Source organism: Etheostoma cragini, chromosome 20 (assembly GCF_013103735.1).
Source record: "Etheostoma cragini isolate CJK2018 chromosome 20, CSU_Ecrag_1.0, whole genome shotgun sequence".
Taxonomy (NCBI): domain Eukaryota; kingdom Metazoa; phylum Chordata; class Actinopteri; order Perciformes; family Percidae; genus Etheostoma; species Etheostoma cragini.
Window position 1 is genome coordinate 10930779 of NC_048426.1, and position 17881 is coordinate 10948659.

At 42.8% G+C, this 17881-nt stretch overlaps 1 protein-coding gene across 2 annotated transcripts in view; it reads right to left on the reverse strand.

Moving 5' to 3' along the window:
* The window catches only part of dync1h1 (dynein, cytoplasmic 1, heavy chain 1), a 29672-nt gene extending 11917 nt beyond the window's left edge, over positions 1 to 17755 (reverse strand). For both annotated transcript variants that reach the window (XM_034859178.1, XM_034859179.1), the window contains exons 1-46: positions 17506 to 17755; positions 16402 to 16489; positions 16064 to 16237; positions 15671 to 15926; positions 15368 to 15554; positions 13877 to 14148; positions 13490 to 13717; positions 12681 to 13334; positions 12100 to 12522; positions 11787 to 11966; positions 11411 to 11560; positions 11134 to 11280; positions 10783 to 10923; positions 10399 to 10575; positions 9994 to 10104; positions 9719 to 9838; positions 9356 to 9595; positions 8960 to 9115; positions 8685 to 8798; positions 8463 to 8573; positions 8157 to 8366; positions 7865 to 8011; positions 7605 to 7771; positions 7320 to 7493; positions 6813 to 7167; positions 6518 to 6712; positions 6141 to 6423; positions 5926 to 6026; positions 5623 to 5782; positions 5123 to 5363; positions 4857 to 5040; positions 4526 to 4738; positions 4144 to 4382; positions 3881 to 4037; positions 3568 to 3792; positions 3233 to 3463; positions 2956 to 3096; positions 2557 to 2790; positions 2078 to 2284; positions 1809 to 1930; positions 1527 to 1692; positions 1175 to 1338; positions 821 to 950; positions 556 to 689; positions 328 to 442; positions 87 to 248 (exon numbers count right to left, since the gene is read on the reverse strand). In XM_034859178.1, the coding sequence (XP_034715069.1) occupies positions 87 to 248; positions 328 to 442; positions 556 to 689; positions 821 to 950; positions 1175 to 1338; positions 1527 to 1692; positions 1809 to 1930; positions 2078 to 2284; positions 2557 to 2790; positions 2956 to 3096; positions 3233 to 3463; positions 3568 to 3792; positions 3881 to 4037; positions 4144 to 4382; positions 4526 to 4738; positions 4857 to 5040; positions 5123 to 5363; positions 5623 to 5782; positions 5926 to 6026; positions 6141 to 6423; positions 6518 to 6712; positions 6813 to 7167; positions 7320 to 7493; positions 7605 to 7771; positions 7865 to 8011; positions 8157 to 8366; positions 8463 to 8573; positions 8685 to 8798; positions 8960 to 9115; positions 9356 to 9595; positions 9719 to 9838; positions 9994 to 10104; positions 10399 to 10575; positions 10783 to 10923; positions 11134 to 11280; positions 11411 to 11560; positions 11787 to 11966; positions 12100 to 12522; positions 12681 to 13334; positions 13490 to 13717; positions 13877 to 14148; positions 15368 to 15554; positions 15671 to 15926; positions 16064 to 16237; positions 16402 to 16489; positions 17506 to 17755 (9036 nt within the window). The remainder of the gene's footprint in view (positions 1 to 86; positions 249 to 327; positions 443 to 555; positions 690 to 820; positions 951 to 1174; positions 1339 to 1526; positions 1693 to 1808; positions 1931 to 2077; positions 2285 to 2556; positions 2791 to 2955; positions 3097 to 3232; positions 3464 to 3567; positions 3793 to 3880; positions 4038 to 4143; positions 4383 to 4525; positions 4739 to 4856; positions 5041 to 5122; positions 5364 to 5622; positions 5783 to 5925; positions 6027 to 6140; positions 6424 to 6517; positions 6713 to 6812; positions 7168 to 7319; positions 7494 to 7604; positions 7772 to 7864; positions 8012 to 8156; positions 8367 to 8462; positions 8574 to 8684; positions 8799 to 8959; positions 9116 to 9355; positions 9596 to 9718; positions 9839 to 9993; positions 10105 to 10398; positions 10576 to 10782; positions 10924 to 11133; positions 11281 to 11410; positions 11561 to 11786; positions 11967 to 12099; positions 12523 to 12680; positions 13335 to 13489; positions 13718 to 13876; positions 14149 to 15367; positions 15555 to 15670; positions 15927 to 16063; positions 16238 to 16401; positions 16490 to 17505) is intronic.
* Between the last annotated feature and the right edge of the window lie 126 nt (positions 17756 to 17881).

Here is a 17881-nt window from a genome sequence, read left to right on the forward strand (position 1 = left end):
TTATCTTAGAACACTAAAGGCAGTGTTGTACATTGACATGTACAATGAGTTGTGATGTATGAAGGATCATGATGGCAGCAAGTTACCTCTCCGTTGGCCAGCAGTGTGTTCATTCGCTCAAGGAAACCAGAATCCAACACGTTGGACTCATCCATGATGAAGGCAATCTTCTCGTTCTTACAACCTGAGCGACGCAGCACTGTACGCAGGTCCTCATCAAAGTCCTCACCAGTGTATTTCCTGTGAACCTGAAAACACAAAAAACGATAAATATAGATAGACAATTGTAGTGACACGGCTGCAAATATGTTCATGTATTGTACCAACCTTGATCTGGTATACACTAAGTCCGTTCATCCAGGCTACGAAGCGAGACAGAGTAGTTTTTCCTGCTCCACTCACACCAATCAACAGCAGATGGCCCTGTGGCTGCCGAAAGATTCTGGAGAAGGAAATGCAATTTTAATAATTTACTTCAAAAAAATTGTTTCATACCTGAATATTTCTACACCAACACCAGATGAGAAGTCAATGAGCTCAGAGGGTGTTACTCACCGGTCAATCCTGAGGACGTGGTCCAGGACCTCATTGAAGAGCACCAGAGGGACGTCCAGCTCCTCTTCATAGAAGACCTTCAGACGGGCCTTCACATAGTCCCTCAGCTCCTCCTGTTCCACTGGGATGTAGTCCTGCATCCACAAACAATAAGCTCAGTAAAAATACAAATCTAACTGTTTAAGGCTTGAGGTCAATTCTCTATATTTCAGCATCATTCCCAAAGCAGGAATATCACAGCATAGTCAATCTGTTTCTGGTTTACCTTGGAGAGCCAGTTGCTGTAGAGGATAGGCCTGTTGAGACCCTTCTCCTTATCAATGTTGGGAAAGTGTTTGAGAGCAACCATGTCAATGTTTTCATCTGTCCATCTTCTCTCTTCATCATCAACCAGCCTGGAAACAGGTGGAAGACGAGTTACATTATCACCAATATTACTATTATTTTTTTATTATTATTTTTATGCTTAGGTGACACTTTATCAGATTAATCAGTTAAAAAACATTTACCATATCTAGACCATTGATAATACTCTACAGACTGTACATAAAACTGCCTAAAAACTATCAAAATAGATAAGAATAGACACTTCTTTAGCTTCCCAGAAACATGCACTCACCTGTCCTGGAAGAGACGGAGCGCTTCATGGGCCCAGATGCGGATGAGCCCCTCCACAGGCAGAGTTTCAAGTGGCCGCAGAGCCTCGAAGATACCCCTAACCCAGCGGGTCATCTCTCTGGGAGAGTAGATGTAGTGAGGTTGGGTGTCCTGGGTGAACCGCTCCTGAATGGAAAAAGGATGGAAATAAGATAGTCAAACAAATTAGTAATAGTGTGAACAAAAGGACTGGAAAAGTGAACAATAAAATATACGTTTTATCTCATATTTGTACACTAGTTTCATGTGACTATATAAAGTAAACTTGATGTTTACATATTTTATTTTTATATAGATTTAGTAATCTCCTTTACCTGAGACATGGTGTAGAATTCAACCATAGCGGCAGTAAGAGGCTCAGCATAGGTACGTAGAGAGGGGATGAGGCGCAGCATGGCACGGTTGAAGGTTCCATAAATCTGAGTAAGAGAGGCTGGGCCTGGATAGTCCACATACACCACAGGAACATGACGCAGGAACCTAGAAACAGTAGACCACAACATGCGACAACTTGTCATATGCAATGCTCATTTCTTTTTTTCCTTGTATTCATGGTTTTCAATTATTATGTTGTTCTAATAACTCAGACACTGTACCTGTGTGTGAGAGGCTTTCTGCCAGGGTCAGTGGGAGGATTACAAGCCCCAACAAACTGGATCCTCTCCAATTTCACCCAAGTCTGGTCTGATGTACGGTAGAAACCTCCATGTTCCACCATCTGCAAAGAAAACACAACACAGGAGTCATTATCATATAAGAAGGGATACCCAATTTTATGTTCCAACGATTTCAGTTTGCAAACTTTGATGTCTGATAAAATAGACAAGGTAAAATCAAATTGCAGTTTGTAAACAATGGATCATACCTGTCTAAGGAAAGAGATGACTCTCTGTGTGCCGTACTTGTCCATGTCTGGCAGATTGATCTCATCACAGAACAACACCAGCCACTTGCCCAGCTGGACAGGGGCAAGGACCACACCGTTGGGGGTACGGCGATACTCACAGTAATGATCAAAGGTCTTCAGCAGCAGCTCTGGGGTGGTGGCACTGGAGAAGTTCAGACCCACAACCTGGTAAAGAGTAGGACAACCATTTGGTAATTGCAAATGTTGACAATTACAAAATATTATCCACATTTTAACCCAGTTTCTTTATACTCATTCAGTAGATTAGGATATGTTCAAATCAAATATGCATAATTATTTAAAAGTTTAAATAACATTTTAAGGAGAAAAGCATTCCGTTACAATTCCTATTGTAATTTAGAAGTATTACAATTCATCAGTTTCAAGTTCAGGTTAAAGTGATTTTGAAGATTTAGACTACACCTCCAGTGTCTCACCTCCATGTCAGGCAAGGCTCTGAGGGCGCTAAACAGTGTCATAGTCTTTCCAGAGCCGGGAGGTCCACACAACACCAGTGGTTTGTGCTCTGCCAGCCATGTGTAAAGCAAAGCCTCATGGCGAACAGTGTCCAGGGTGGGAACCACAACATCAGGAGATGCCACTTTGTGGGTCTCTACCTCAATCTGGGGAACCTTGCCCTGCCAGGACTGCCATTCACCAGAGATGCAAACCTGGATGACACAAAGAAAAAACACTGCAATGGTTAATCTGAAATTACAAAAGTGCAGTAGTTCTGGTTTGTTTTCAGTGACTTGCAGATACAGAGATTCAAACACTGTCTTTAAAATTGGCCCAAGTGAACAATCAATATCAGTTTTAACACCAAGAGGCTCTACCTCATAGTCAATGATAGGGACATTGGGAGCAGAGGGGAGGGGTATAGTGGTGATGCGACGGATGTATTCGCCAAGCTCAGCCCTCATCTTCAATCGTCCGTCACCAGAGAAGGACCACAGCACAGCATAGATCAAATACTTCTGTAGAGAGATAATGCCACAAAATGTCTCAGCTTTAAGAAAAGGCATTTATTTTGGCAGTGATTAAGTTCCAAGTTTTTATAACAACAACAAGACACGTATAGTTCTCTCAGTTTTACGGTAAGCAGAACATTACCTGCATGTATCTTTCCAGCTGATCAATGGGCATGGGGAAGTCAGGATGGTTGTTGTTGTAGAGTGCCACATTACGGCAGGCCTGGTGCAGCATTGAGAAAAGGGAACCCAAGCAGCGCAGACGGGTGAAGTCCATGATGTGCTCCATCTTGGAGGCATGCTCTAAGGCCTTGATCACCAGGCCTGTGGAGGTGAAGTAAGACTGCAGGACAGCTGCAGTATCACGCTGAATCTAGAGTAGAACAGGCAATAGGATATAAATTAAGACAAAATGTCATAATATTCCTCTTGAATGAACTGCTGCTATTTACCTTGTTTTGTATTTCCTTTAGTTACCTGCAACATTGGTGATGCAGCCTCTTCCTCGTCTTCTGTTCCCTTCCTCTGGCGCTGAGCTTCATCCTCTCCCTCGTCTAATGGGATGCTGCGAATGCGAGCCAGGAAGTGGTTGAAGATCATGTCGGTGCTAAGGACATCCTCACTGAACCAGACCATACCACAGCGCGACACAGTGGCCAGGGTGGCGTACTTCAGGTCTTGTACTTCAAACATTACACGTACCTGGAGAGTGGGGAAATAATTCCAGGTCAATACAGCTTAGACCATAATGACAAAACAGACATGAGTGTCTGAAGTGCTACACTCTTACATTTGGTGGCAAACTGAGACGCTCTCCATTGGGAAGGGTCAGCAGCTTGTTGTCATCCAGGACAGAGTTGAGATTTTCAACCCACTCAGGGTCAACATCACCATCAAAAATAATCCATTGACGCTTCTGCAGCTCACCTCGAACATTGTCAATAATCCTAAAATTGAAAGAAATAGTTATTTTTAAAGGAGTCATTTTTAGCGACATATAGCTGAACTGAGTTGGTTTATACTCTTTATAATTAAATGTGTTACAGAACTGACTTTCTGAGGATATGTGTGAACAAGCCGTCTGTCCATTCACGGGTGTTGGGGTCTAGGGTTCCATACAGGTGGTCCTTGCTGATGGCCTTGGGGTCAATGATGTGGGCCACACCCTCAACACCCTCCAGCCTTTCCAAGGCCTTGAGCAGCACCCTCCATGCCATGGTCTTCCCGCTACCGGAAGGTCCCACCATCATCAATCCGTGGTTGATCTGTGTGATTTGGAACAGCTGTAGCACCTGCAAGAGGATGAATGACAAAGTTTCAGAAATGCAATGTTGGAGACTTCTGTGTTTCTAAAAGATAGCAGGGTTGCATAACTCAGCATGTGTAGGTACACTCAATAACATACAGTATGTGTTGACTCAATTTAGCTACAAACCTTCTCCACCCAATTGCTGCCCACATCGTCACCATCTCCGTAGGTGAGGTACATCTCTGCGCAGACTTTCTTCAGCTCCTCCCTCAGCGCAGTCATCTCTCCACGCATATACTGGACTCCGGGGAAGACATCTGAAAGCAGGCTGAACAGCAGAGGGATGTCCTCTGCCACCAGTTTGGGAACCATCGTCTCGCACACACTCTGGATCAGGATCTATAGAAACAAGACATTCAAGCTCCTCAAATCTCTAGCTCGATTCAAAAAACTAATTTGCCAAATCAATAAAAACAATTCAGAAAAAGCAAGTTCTACAATTTGAAATTTTCTCTACCTCCTGTTCAGGAAGGTTCTCAGCAATGTCATTTTCATCAACAACCTCTCCACGCTCTAGCTTCTCCCTTTTGATCTTCTGGATGCGCTCACGCTTGACATTACCAGCACTGATCAGCACGCTCTTGAGAGCTCGGAGGCCGAAATCGTAGTGACTCTGGGATGACAGCTGCTCATCACACAGTCTGAAACAGATGAATGGGATAAATTTAGAGATTTTTTTTTTTTTTCCTCAAACTATGTCAATTTTTCTTCAACAGTACATACTTGAAGAAGGGCACAATCTTCTTGGCCAGGATCTCGGCTGTGCGGAAACCTTGAGAGTAGAGCATGACCTGGGCGATGAGCTGGCGGTCGGGCTTGGTCATGGCCAAACTGCGGAACAGCTTCTTCAGATTGTCTGGCAGGTTGGAGCGGCCAGCGTAGCCAGGGTTCATGGTAATGAAGATGGCCATGTCTGGACTGACCTTTACCTGCTTGTTCAAGAGCTCTGTGGTGACTGGCACACCTGAGGGTGAGAGATGTGTAGTTATTTACAATGCAGTTCTCATGAAAAATTAAAAATAAATGTGTTTACAGTCTGATTGGCTGTATCTCATCTGAATTGTATGCTTTAAACATTTTACTCTGCAGTGCTCTTTTTTAGTAAGCTATTGCCTTTACAATTGTTGCTCATGGATACTAAGTTGAATCACAACACTTTCTTTAATAAAGTGCAGTCTCCTTCCATATGATGACACCTAAGTATCCACACATATTATACATACTCCTGTCTCTGTTGGGGTTGCTGTGCTCCCTCAATGCAACCTGGATGTACTGGACCTGCTGGGATACGGCAGAGAGCATTCTCTCCTCCAAACGATTGAACTCGTCGAAGCAGCCCCATGCTCCCACCTGGCATAGACCCACGAAGATACGACCCATGGCCTAAAAAAAGAGGAGGTCAGCAAAAGAGATTTGTAAGTTACATGAACAACATGGGAAACAAGTATATACTTTAGAAAAAATGTCTCTGTTGATGTCCTGTCTAAAACAGCCTAGGAATGAAGAATCTGTGTGCAGTTATGTACCTGGAAGTCAAATGTCTCATCACAGTTGAAGACCAGGACAAAGCGGCCAAGCTGGTGACCAAGAGCTTTCACTGATTCAGTCTTTCCTGTGCCGGCAGGACCTAGATGGAAGACAAACTCAGTGAAGTTAATTGTTTTATATGCAAACATGTAAATTTCTTAAAAATCTAAATCTCCATTTCTTACGAGTACAAAAAAAAAAAAAACTTTCATACCAAATGGTGACCCTCCAAGGCGGGCCTCAAGAGCCTGGGTCATGGTGAGATAGCAGCGGTCTGTCAGAGGGGTCTGGACAAGCTTGTCCTGGACACCCAAGTACTCAAAGCCATAGTTAAACTTGGCATTGGCCATCTGAATGGACAGCTGTTGCAGGACATCTGTCTGCTTGGGGTCAAAATAGAAGCGCATCTGGCTGAGCCACTCAAAGGACTTGGGGCTGTCGATCTTGTTCTTGATTAGAGATCTGGTCACATCACGTTGATGCACCAGCTCGGTGATCTAGAGATGGAGCAGAAAAAGGATATCAGACACACTTTCCATTTGACAACTTTTTGTTTAAAATCTACTTTAAAAATAAATAAATCATTCTAACCAGGTGCTCCAGCTTCCTCCTGCGGAGTGGAGGCTGCTCCATCAGCACTGTGTCAGCCAACACGTTAAGGGTGGCCTGCACATTTGACAGCACTCCCTGCATTAGGTTATTGTCCCCACCACCAGAGATGGTGGTCAAGGCATAATCAATGTTCTCAGACCAGGCAATCTGAGTAGATAGGACCACCAGCTGGGCCTGTGATGAGACAAAACAAATAAAATCAAATTAATTCAACACATGGCCTAATTTCCATATATTTTGAAATGTGTTTAGAAGGAATGCTCCTAATACCAACCTGGTAACGATCAATCCAGTTGATATACTGATTCAGGTCAATCGCGGCGCCTTTGTTGAAGGATGTGACCTCTGTGACAGACTCCGCCAAGAGCTTGGCCAGCGTCACCCTCATCTCTTTCTCCACCAGCGTCAGCCACTCGTTGATCTTGGGGTGCTCAGTGATGGAGACTGGTGTCTTGTAGTATATCTCCTCACCCTCGCGGGAAGAGATTCCCAGCACCACAGTGTTGTCCTCGTTGAGCAAGATGCTTGAAACGCCTGCAAACATCTTCTTGAAGTGCTTCTGCAGTTTGGCCACATTCTTGCTGTTGCCGATGATTTCGAGCAGGTCCTCGTCTCCAACAAAGTAAAACCTGGAAACAAAAAGAATGAGATTGATGAATTAAAGATAGTTAATTGATAAATGCATTCATCAGTGAAAGGATTTCTGAATATTCAACATAGAAATGAACGTCTAAGCTATGTTTTTTGTACGCACATATAAAAACACATCTATTCATCTTACCTTGGAAATGAGGATCTCTCTCTCTCCAAGTATTCTCCAAGGGCTTTCTGGATTTTTCCCAGAAGGTCAGCCAGTCGCTCCAGAGATCTCTGCACCCCCTGTATGTTCAGCACATCCATCACTAAAGGAGACTTTGTCACCTTCTTCATCAGGGCCAAGAACTCTGTGCTGATACTGTGAAAAAAACAGAGACATATTAGTAAGTTCTTGTTGAAAATATTGGAATTCATAAATAAATTCTGGTTTGGTAAAATTGAGTGGAAAAATAAAAGGTCCTTCATTTACCTCTGGAATCTCTGGGTTTCTACAGGCAGCAGATGTTTGATGTCAGCACTTCCAGTGAAGATGCCTTCCAGATAGACCCAGCGACGTTGAACGTCAATCCAAACATCAAACAGAGCCATGATGCGATTCAGCTTGTCCTCCCAGCTCAGGGCGTCTTCCTCAAACACCTTGGAGAAAAAAAGAAGACGAGCATGGTGTTGATGATATCAAAACTTAAATATTTGTAAAGTTTTAGTGACACAACATGTAACTGGGTTTACCTTGTAGTATGGGGACAATTTCATGGCAGACACACTGTTGATATGTTCTTTGACCTTGTTGAAGAGGTCATCCCAGCCTCTAATTAGACGACACTTGTTCTGGTAGTTCACCAGGTCGAGCTCATACGAGTTCCACACTTCACGAATCTGAGGGCCAAAACCACAGAGTTTTTATTAGAAGGTCTACAAACCAGGGTATTTTATAATCATTTGGATTTGAATCTATAATTAGTGGCCTCCTATGAGCATCACAACTACATTGCATCATCTCTTAAAGGCCCTCTCTCTTCACCTGTTTGAGGAACTCCTCCAAAGCCATCTCTCCTTGGGCTACGAGGAGGACGTCCTTCACCACCATCTCGTTCCTCTGCAGATCCACATCCCAGATCTGTCCCAGGGTCAGCTCTGAAGGGACCCAGTTTACATGCAAACGCTTCATCAGTTGCTTCCAGTGGCGGTCCTTTAGAGCCTCTGATTTCAGCTCAATCACCAACATGTTAACCTGGTGGGAGAAAGGAATAGGTAGAGCATTTAATAACCATTTTTAAGTTTTATTCTGAGTCAAAATGGCTGCTGAGTTGAAAATAATCTGCCTGACCTTCAGGTATCCTTTAAGCAGCCTCTGGACAAACTCATAGGAAGCATACTGTCTCAGTCTTGCTTGGAAGTTCTTCAGCTGGTTCAGAAGACCATCCAGACTCTGGCGAAGCTACAAACACACAACACCAACAAAAGAATAGTTATATGCTAAGAATTATTTAAATTGACCGTAGCGATTGAAGAATCTCAATTATTCTAGATTAGAATCTAGATTTGTTACCTTGCGCGGCTGTACAGATACCCACGGCTGCTCTTTCATCTGGTCTATCTGCTCCCAGACCTTTGACAGCTCGGACCAAACCTCCTTCAGGTCATGCAGCTCCTCTAGTGCCACCTAGAAGGTTAACAAAGACAGAAATTAGTCCAAAGAAAGCTGTAACTTGTGCATAGTGGGTTAAGACAAATTACTCTAGTTTCAAATGAATGTCTGCTAGATGTTTGTGAGATACTTGTTGTATTTTAAAATGCTTTTATGTGAATGTTTGCTGGCATTACCTGCACCCTCTCTTCACTGCCGCTGAGTAGGCCAGTGTCAGTGAGCTCCAGAGCTTCTTTTGCTCGGGCACACTTCTCTCTTTCAACCTTCAGACGGCCAAAGTTGCCTTCGTAGATAGTTAGAGACTGGAGAGCCTCCTCTGGACGCAGGTTACCCTGTTGAAACACATTATCCGTTCATCAATAAAGCCAAATAATTTTAAAATTATTATATATAATATATTTTTTAATTTATAGTTTAAAAAAGATTTGATGAGGTTATTTTGGTCACAAAAGCAAATGCTTCAACTGCAAATGGTATTCTAATTTAACAATTAGCAGTCATCAGTTCAATCAGAATCCATCTAGGGGAGACTGTACTGTATTTCAAATTTAATTTCAATTCATTTCTCTTACAGCAACTGGTTTGGTCTTCTCCCAGTCACTGAGCAAGTCAGTGGTGCGGTTTTCCACAGCTTTGTCCTCCTGGACAATCTTCATCTGCAGGTTGGCCACTTGCTGCTGGATAGCGGTATCCTTGCGCTTCATTATGTCACTGAAGGCCCCCCATTCACCTTCGATGTTGTCAATGTAGAGCCAAGATGGAGGGAACTGGAATCTCTGCTTCTCCAGCAAACGCTGGCCATTGCGGAACAACTATGGGTGAAAGGAGGGAGAATCTGATTAGAACCCTAAACTATTTTTAATGAAGCATGCAGTGATGCAAAAGAATGAAGAAAAAACTAATAATCAAATAAATCAATTAATGTTTTTACTTACATCTACATTTTTCTCAAACTGTTTAATCTTGCGCTTCAGCGTCTGGACATATGTTATGAAGTTGACAGCATCTGAAGTGCTCGCCGTGTCCACAGAATGTTGCTCCAGTTCTTGACGGGACTATTGTGGAAACAAAAATAAAAATAATAGTGAAATCGTTTTTTTTTATTTTTTTTAAATCCAGTTCATAGAATAATCTCCTGATAAATTGCTCTTGGAAGTCAACGTTACCAAACTGGTCGAAAGAACAACTTCTCAATCATATTATGTGTTACCTTGGAGATCTGGGAATGGAAGTCCTGCATGTTTTGGCCAAGCATCTGGCCAAACTTGCTGAGCACTTCTTTGTGCCAGGAGTCGTACTTCAAGTTCACCTTGGACTGGACCTGTAGTCAGGGACAAATATGAACATTTGATAATAACACCAAGACATCCAATAGGAAATTCATTGTAGAAGATTGAGCAGTAGTATGTATATTACAAAACAAAAAAATATGCATTGTAATGAAACTAATTTGCACAAATAAGAGGGTTTAAGTAAAATATTTCACACTTAAAAAAAATGTTGTGCCTTAAAATAATGGTTAAAAAAAGAAATTTTGTATCTAAAATGTCTTCTTTTGATGATAATTACATGTAATCTCTTAACATGAACACCTGGAACCCTCGATAATTATTACCTTGCCATAGTCGATAACCACAGGTCCAAACTCTTTTCGTGTCTCTGCATTGTCAAAGGTTCCACGTGCTTTGCGGATCTGAACCAACAAGGCCTGCCACTTGGTGAGGTCTTCACCCAGACGGTTGTAGATGTTCTCGGCTTGCATGTCCCACAAGCACTGGTACTGCAGCCACACCTACACAGGGGCGACAAAGAAAAAAGATGAATACTCTAATATACATGAAAGTGTATTTTATGCATGTTTATCATATAAAAACATGACAAAGACATACTAAAGAATATCGTAGTTTGGCATTTTATTTCTTTCAATTTGGTCCTCAAACAAAGTAATTCTATCAGAAGTAAACCTAAAATATGATAACACAATGTAGAGGACTCTTACCTTGACATACTGCTCCACCTCACTGACAATGTCTTCGACTGCATTGTAGGCCTCCTCTAAGCCTGCAGGGCCATCTGGCATCCTGGTCAGGGCATTTCTGTAGAACTTCTCTTCCTCTGACAGCTCATAGTGGACTCCCACCTGGTGAGGAAGGACACATTTAATTAAATCAATGCAACAGCACAAGCGCAATAACAAAACATCAACTCTTCACTCAATGCATCATATTTGAACTAAAATAAAACAGAGCTCATGTTAGGTAGATAAAGACATTCAGACATCCATTCTCATCATGACTTTCTGCGGTAGGAATCAAAGTCCTACTACTCAAACTGTTCAAACACCCTTTACCTGGTATCGCTGGCTCTGAATCCTGGGAAGAGAAAGGACAACCATCTTCCAGGCAAACATCTCCTGGTAGAGCTTGTAGCGACAGTCTTCAATCGGTGGGTTCAGGTAGATCACCTGGTTAGTAATCCTCAGCTCATGGACAACATTCTGGAAAAAGAACAATAGGTTTTTGTTCTGCGGTGTCCAGAAATCCAAGGTTTTCCAGGGTTTTATAAGAAATATTTAATCATTAAATCAAAACATGGCATAAGGCATTTACTACAGTCATAATTAATACCTTGATCCTGGGCTCCCCTCCAGGTTTGTGGCTCACTTGTGGAGCCTCTGTGTCCATGTCCACATCAGCTTTGTCCTCTACCTGGCCACGGAGCACCTGGGTCCAGGCCTTAAGGCCAGCCTGCAGACGCACTCCCAGGATACGTTCAATCTATGAAACATAACAAAAAATCCACACCAAAGACATTTGGGATGGTTCCCTACAATGCTCTTCACAAGTAAAATGAATGATCATTTCACTAAAAAAACGTTGCATGCACGACAGGAAGACAACACAAGGGTTAAAATGTTTAGGGTATTTCCATTTGGACTCAAACAGCCACAATCCAACTGAACATAAAGAACAAATAATCCTTGTATTGCTTTGTGGTACCAACCTCAATGTCGAGCTTGTTGACCCAGATGGGCAGGTTGGAATAGGAGTGGAGATTGAGGTCGTCAACAGCCTTCTGTACTCGGTTGAGGATGTCAGAGAAGGTCTTGTTCTCGAACATGCAGGTCTCCAAAGAGCGAACCTCAAGATCTATTTTCTCCTCAATCAGTAAGAGGTCGTCCACCTGGAAACAACATCCAACAAAAACATTAGAATATAGATTATTAGGGGACAATTAAACAACAGCACTTGTTTAATTCTAAACAAGTGACACTAAGGAGAGTCTGTACTTATGTATTTTACAGTGACACACTGACCTTTTCCTGGAAGTTAAAGACTGTCTCAGCCAGCCTCTGAACATAGGGATCCAGCTTATAGGACTCCCAGACCAGAGTGATGCCTTCCGTAACGAGAGCCTGAACCTCTTTCTTGAGCCCAGCCACCAGCAGGGAGATGGAGGACCTCTCCTCCACCTTCTCACACGTGCGCTCGTAGGTGCGCACACTCTCAATCAAAGAAATGGCAAATGGGTACAGCTGGTTTGCTTGGTGGGCTTTGTTGACAATGGCCAAAGGAACACGGAAGCTCAACCACTTGAGGTTGCGGACCTCTTTGGACAAGGTGATGATCTCTGGGAGGAAGTTGACCTTAAGCTTGAGCATGTTTCCGGTACGTCCACGGGCACGAGTACTCTCAATTGTGAAGATGCGGCCAGACACACCAAGGTTACGCTGCTGCACCTGATTTACAACAGAAAGGAGTAACAAATATTTAGAAAACAGTAAAAAAGTTGCCAAAAAAATGAGAAAATGTATGTTAAGAGGCAAAAACTTGAACATTTTTAAAATATTGGAGGAAAAGTTCTACACTACATCAGTTTCTATATTTAGATTCATACCTTGCGAGCCCAGTCATCAAATATTTCTTGAGTATTGAGTTTTGCCCTGAAGCTATCGCCATCCTGCTTTAGCTTCAGCCCCTCTACATGGTTCTCCCAGCCTTTTCCCAGAACATCCTCCACTCTCTTCATATACGCAGTCAGCTGACGGTCGATCTGCTTGGCCCAGATGATGGAGCCAGACACAGGTGGCAGGTCTCGGACATGGCTCATCTTACAGGCCTGGCTCTGAGGGTACTGTACTTTAAACTTGTCATGCAGTGACTCAATGTCATCTTTCACACGCTGGATGAGCTGCGTCTGGTACTCCCGAATGGCACCGCGGATGTGGGGACGCACAAAGAGAGCATTGAAGCGGGAGAAGATGCGAAACATCTCGTTGGCGTTTTTGGCGGTTCCCAGCTGATCACGCAGACGGGCAGTGATACGGGTCTCCACGCGGTCGATGCGTTCATCGTAACGCTTCATGGCAGCTTCCCAGGCTTCCATGCCTTCCTTAGACACATCCAGACCATCGACCTCTTTGACATTTTCATATGCCAAGTTTACCTCCTCGATAGCATTGGCATCAGCAGCATCAAAGAGAACTGCAGCTACCTTCATATCTTGAGGCTCAACTGTCTCTCCTGGGGCGTGTTGTGGCACAGCAGAAACCTGGCGACAAAAAGTAAAAAATAAAAAAAATTCTCAATCAAGAGTGGACATCATCGGGATCTACAGAAAAACAACATTATACGGATCACAAAGTAAATAATGGCAAGACATGCTTGCCAGTTTAATGTCCATTACAGATGCTGATGGTACTTCACCTGAGGCCTCAGCACACGGACAATGACAGCCCTCAACTGCTCATGCTGTCTTCTGAAACGTCTCATGTGATCCAGACGTGATTGGAGCTTCCTGTGAGCTGGGCTCAAGCGCCACACCATCTTCAAGTTCTCCTCTCTCTTTCTCTTCACAATGTCCCTCAAAAGCACCTGCAGTTTTTCATACTCATCCTCCCAGGTCTGGAACACCTCAAAGCATGCCACCATCACCTGCAAATAAATGTTAAAAGGACATTTAGGAAGATGTATCATTTTTTGTGTGTACTAAGACACCAGGCAGTGTAGCTTGTTTAAGACAGACAGAAGCTGATGGGGCTCTTAATAAAACACACTTCTTAGGGTATAATAGAGAGACCAAACCACACCAACCTTTTCAAATTCCTCATAGGCAACATGCATGAGCTTCCTGGTGCCCAACACCTTGAGGAGCTGGGAGCTCAAGTCCCTGGAGATGGCCTCTACAAGACGAAGAGCTCTCTGGATTGGGTACTTGGTGTTCCTAATCTTTTTCAAGTGAGTGAATATAGCCATCAAGGCTTGGCGGATCTTATCAAGCTCCGAAGCAGAGAGTAGGTCGTTGAGAGGGAAGTCCTTCATCAGAGGATTGTAGTCATTGACTGTTTCTACAGCCTGTTTTAGACCTGTGAGAAGTAGAAAGGATAACAATTAAATCGTACTGTATAAACTATACTGCCAGAAAAGGCAGCAGACGTGAACCAAGACTAGGGTTGGATTTTTCCGATACCCCTACTTCAATGCCCGTGCTTAAACCAATTCTGTATATATGTCCGCTGTTGGAATCCTTCATAGTGAAATTTAATCACACATTACACCGTTTAGCTGTCAGCATTTTAACCGTGTTTAATCCGGGGGTTCGCTAAAGGTAGGCTAACTGTACCAGCTGCAAAGTGTAATTTTAACTAAAGTCACCTGCAGCAATGTTTCTGTTAGCCTCAATTGTCTTTTTCAAATCAGAGGGAAACGCAGGCAAGGATAACTACCGCTTTTTTCAACCTGGACATTATTACCCTATGTTTTTGTGTCTAAGTGACTGATGGGAACAACAACAACCTTTGAAATTTGTCCAGTATTAGGCAAGATTGCTGCAGTTGGCAGTAGCGAAATAAGCCACAATGTAAGTCAATAGGGCAACTGTCCATCTTGTATTTACCTTCACTAAAGGACAGGATCAGATTATAATTTTAAATGTCTGACATTCTGGAAGTGATTTCTATGGAGGTCAACCTTTCTGTTAAAGAGTAAGATCCTATTTTAAAACATAAAAACATCTGCAAAATTGAGTTCACTAAACCCACCAGACTCCATGTTAATAAACAGTAATTTTAGCATCGTAAAATACAGTTCATTCAAAGTTGACAGAAACATAAAATTATGAAAAGCTGTGCGCTTACACTTTTTCAACCATCACACCTCTAGGTTTTGGTTATAATAAACACGTAGTTTACCGATTTACATGTAAAAATATGTTGGCTTTTTACACGCTAAAAGTATTACTTTTTGAAATGTAGTCTGGTGGGTTTAGCAATAGCTACTTCAGAGTGGTTTCTGGTTAACCAGAAAGATCTCAAAGAGGTTTTGAAGCTCTATCTCTGATGGGATATTTTCCATATTGTCGTCAGATATTTAGAATATTAATCTGAGCCTGTCCCGGTCCAGGTTGAAAAGAAAAAAAATAGTAGTTACCCTTTAAAGGGCACCATAATGAGGCACTGAAATCCGCTTTGCTATTTGGTCCGGAAGATACCAGTTGTTAAGGCACCTGTGCCGTATTAGCACCAGATCTCGGTACCAAACCTAAACAAGACCAGGAAACTTTTGTTTCAACGGAAAGTCACTCACCAGTGTCGGTGTCAAAGCTGACAGTAGCATGGAAACGTTTGCCATGTTTGAGTATATCCAGTGTGAGAAGAACCTCGGGGCTCTCTCTCTTCTCCTGGATCCTGTTGAGTGCTCTCTCCAGATTCAGCCAGAAACTGATCTCTTGCAAGGCGGTGCCGGAAGCTGGGTCACGATCAAGCTTTGTTACCTGATAAAGGGTGGGCCGGAAGAGACCAATAAACCCAGTGGTGAGTACAAAAAAAACAACTTTCCATATGCTTGTTATGAAATTTAAAAAAAAACAAATACGAGAAAGCCTTTTACCTTTTGGATCTCTCTAATCCAGCGGTTGACTCCAGATTGCAGCTGGTTAAGGAAGGTTGGGTCCTCCACTTTGTCGCCAAAGTCTGTGACCTTGGGCTTCTCTCCACGCTCATAGCACTGCTTGGCAATGTTTGTGATGATGGGATGGATGAGAAGGCTGATCTCAGGAATCTCAATGTTCTGCTGCAGGTGGAGAAGGCCCATCTCCAGCTCAGCAATCTTTTTCTCCACTGATGGAGCCATCTTATCCCCATCTCTGGAAGGTTAGGACACAGATGATATTGCAGATGAATTCTCCCATCAAAGTTGCATTATGTCTCTATGCAGAGTTCATGATTCAGTTTACTTGATGAAAGGTTTTAATCTAAATAAAAGACCCATTTTGAAGATTACCTGTCTGCCTTGCCAGACTCGCGGATGTAGGACTTGAAGAAAGGAGCGACAGCATTGCTGATGAAAGAATGGAGTGTCTCGTATGGAGAGTCCTCACTCAAGGTCAGAACTCGAACTTGGGTTGATATGGGCTTGTCTGCATCAATGACGATTGCCCTCTTGATGAAAGCCAAGCTGCAGGGAAAAACATTCAGTTGCGAATTAACAGAACTAAATAATAAAGAATATATATATATATATATAGAAAAGGAGGCTTTTTTTATTTTACAGATGAAATCATAAACAATTGCATGGCTGAAAAAAAGTCATCTGTTCAGGGCATTAGATGGATTATTTACCTGTTGGACTTTATCCCGTAGTGTATGTCAGTGCTGATATTATAAGTAATGCATTCCTTCTCCTCCTCTCCTTCATCCCCAACATCCTCTGTGGGAAGAATCAATAAAAATGTGACTTATCAAAACAAGTTATAAAATAATAAAATATTATTCATATTGCCGTCATATTGTCATATTTTAAATCAAGCAGTAAGGACTGATTGCTCAAGGCCAACAAAATGTATCTGCTGCTATTGATGGGAAAAAAATACATCTTTTGGATGCTAGACAGGAGTTAATACAACGAACCATGTCATAGTAGGTTGACAATTTGACATCCATCTATGTCCCCACCCTTCTTTGTTGTGAGGTTATGGCATGTAGGAAAAGAAACAGCACCTTCTGCATAGCAGCATCAGTATTTTCAGTGCAAGAAAATGGATAGAATCTAAAACCTGCAGGCTTAGAATCATTGACTCCACGGGCAGTATCAAGGGATTAACGTTCAGCACTCATAAAACATAAGGAAGGGCAAGCGGCTCTGAAGCTCAGGATTACATTAATTCAGAAGGAAAAGACTTAAGATACTGTGTTCATTGACACAAGCTGTTTCGCGTGATATATCCCCAAGAAGGAGCCTACAACATGACTTGCAGTTTATACAAAGAATTCATTCTCTTTGAATTTTAAATGAAGTTGTTTTTTTTTTAAATTTGGGCTTGTGTTGTTATAAGCACTGTGGCACAGTCATTTGTCAACAAGTAACTTGCATTAAATTCTACTCTACCATAGAACAAAATATTAAATATGAATTAACTGTTGCTTAAAATGAAAGCAAACATTTGGGCACCTTCACTGGAGTGTGTTGTTATTGGTTCGGTTATCTCTTGCCCACCTATTGTGGCAAAGTTGTCCTAAAATTTAACAATGTGATGGATTGATAAAGAAGGCTAGGTTAACACTGCTGTCGAAAAGGCTATTACTAACTCTTACTAGCAATTTGTTGGCGACAAAATTAACAGCTAACGCAGACTCATTGCGTTTCGTTGGCACTGTACAAATAGCAACAGTCCTGTTATTCAAACCCTGTTAGCTAGCCAGCTGACCACTTATTGCTTAATGTACCTTTAAGAGCACTTCTCTCTACCAGGATGGTGTGCACTTGGGGATCGGCCAGAAATTTCTTCATCTGCTCCACTGCGCTCTTCTCTTCCAGGGCGGTTTCCAGTGCGGCCGGGGCATCGCCGCCATCTTCCAAGAGCAGCGGTACCAATTTCCTCATGTGCTTCTGCAGCACCGAGGTATCAGCGACCGTTTGAACGGCCGACACCTCCATGGTGCCGGAGTTTTCCTCCGTCCCCCCACCGTCAGACATACTTTGAAGCGGTAAAAAACGCCCGGTGGCGTTGTGAAAGTGAACAAAGAAACGAGGCTGACGTTATGTTGCTGGCTGCAGTGCCTACCGAGCTGCTCAGAGACTGACTGCTGCTGTCAAAACGCC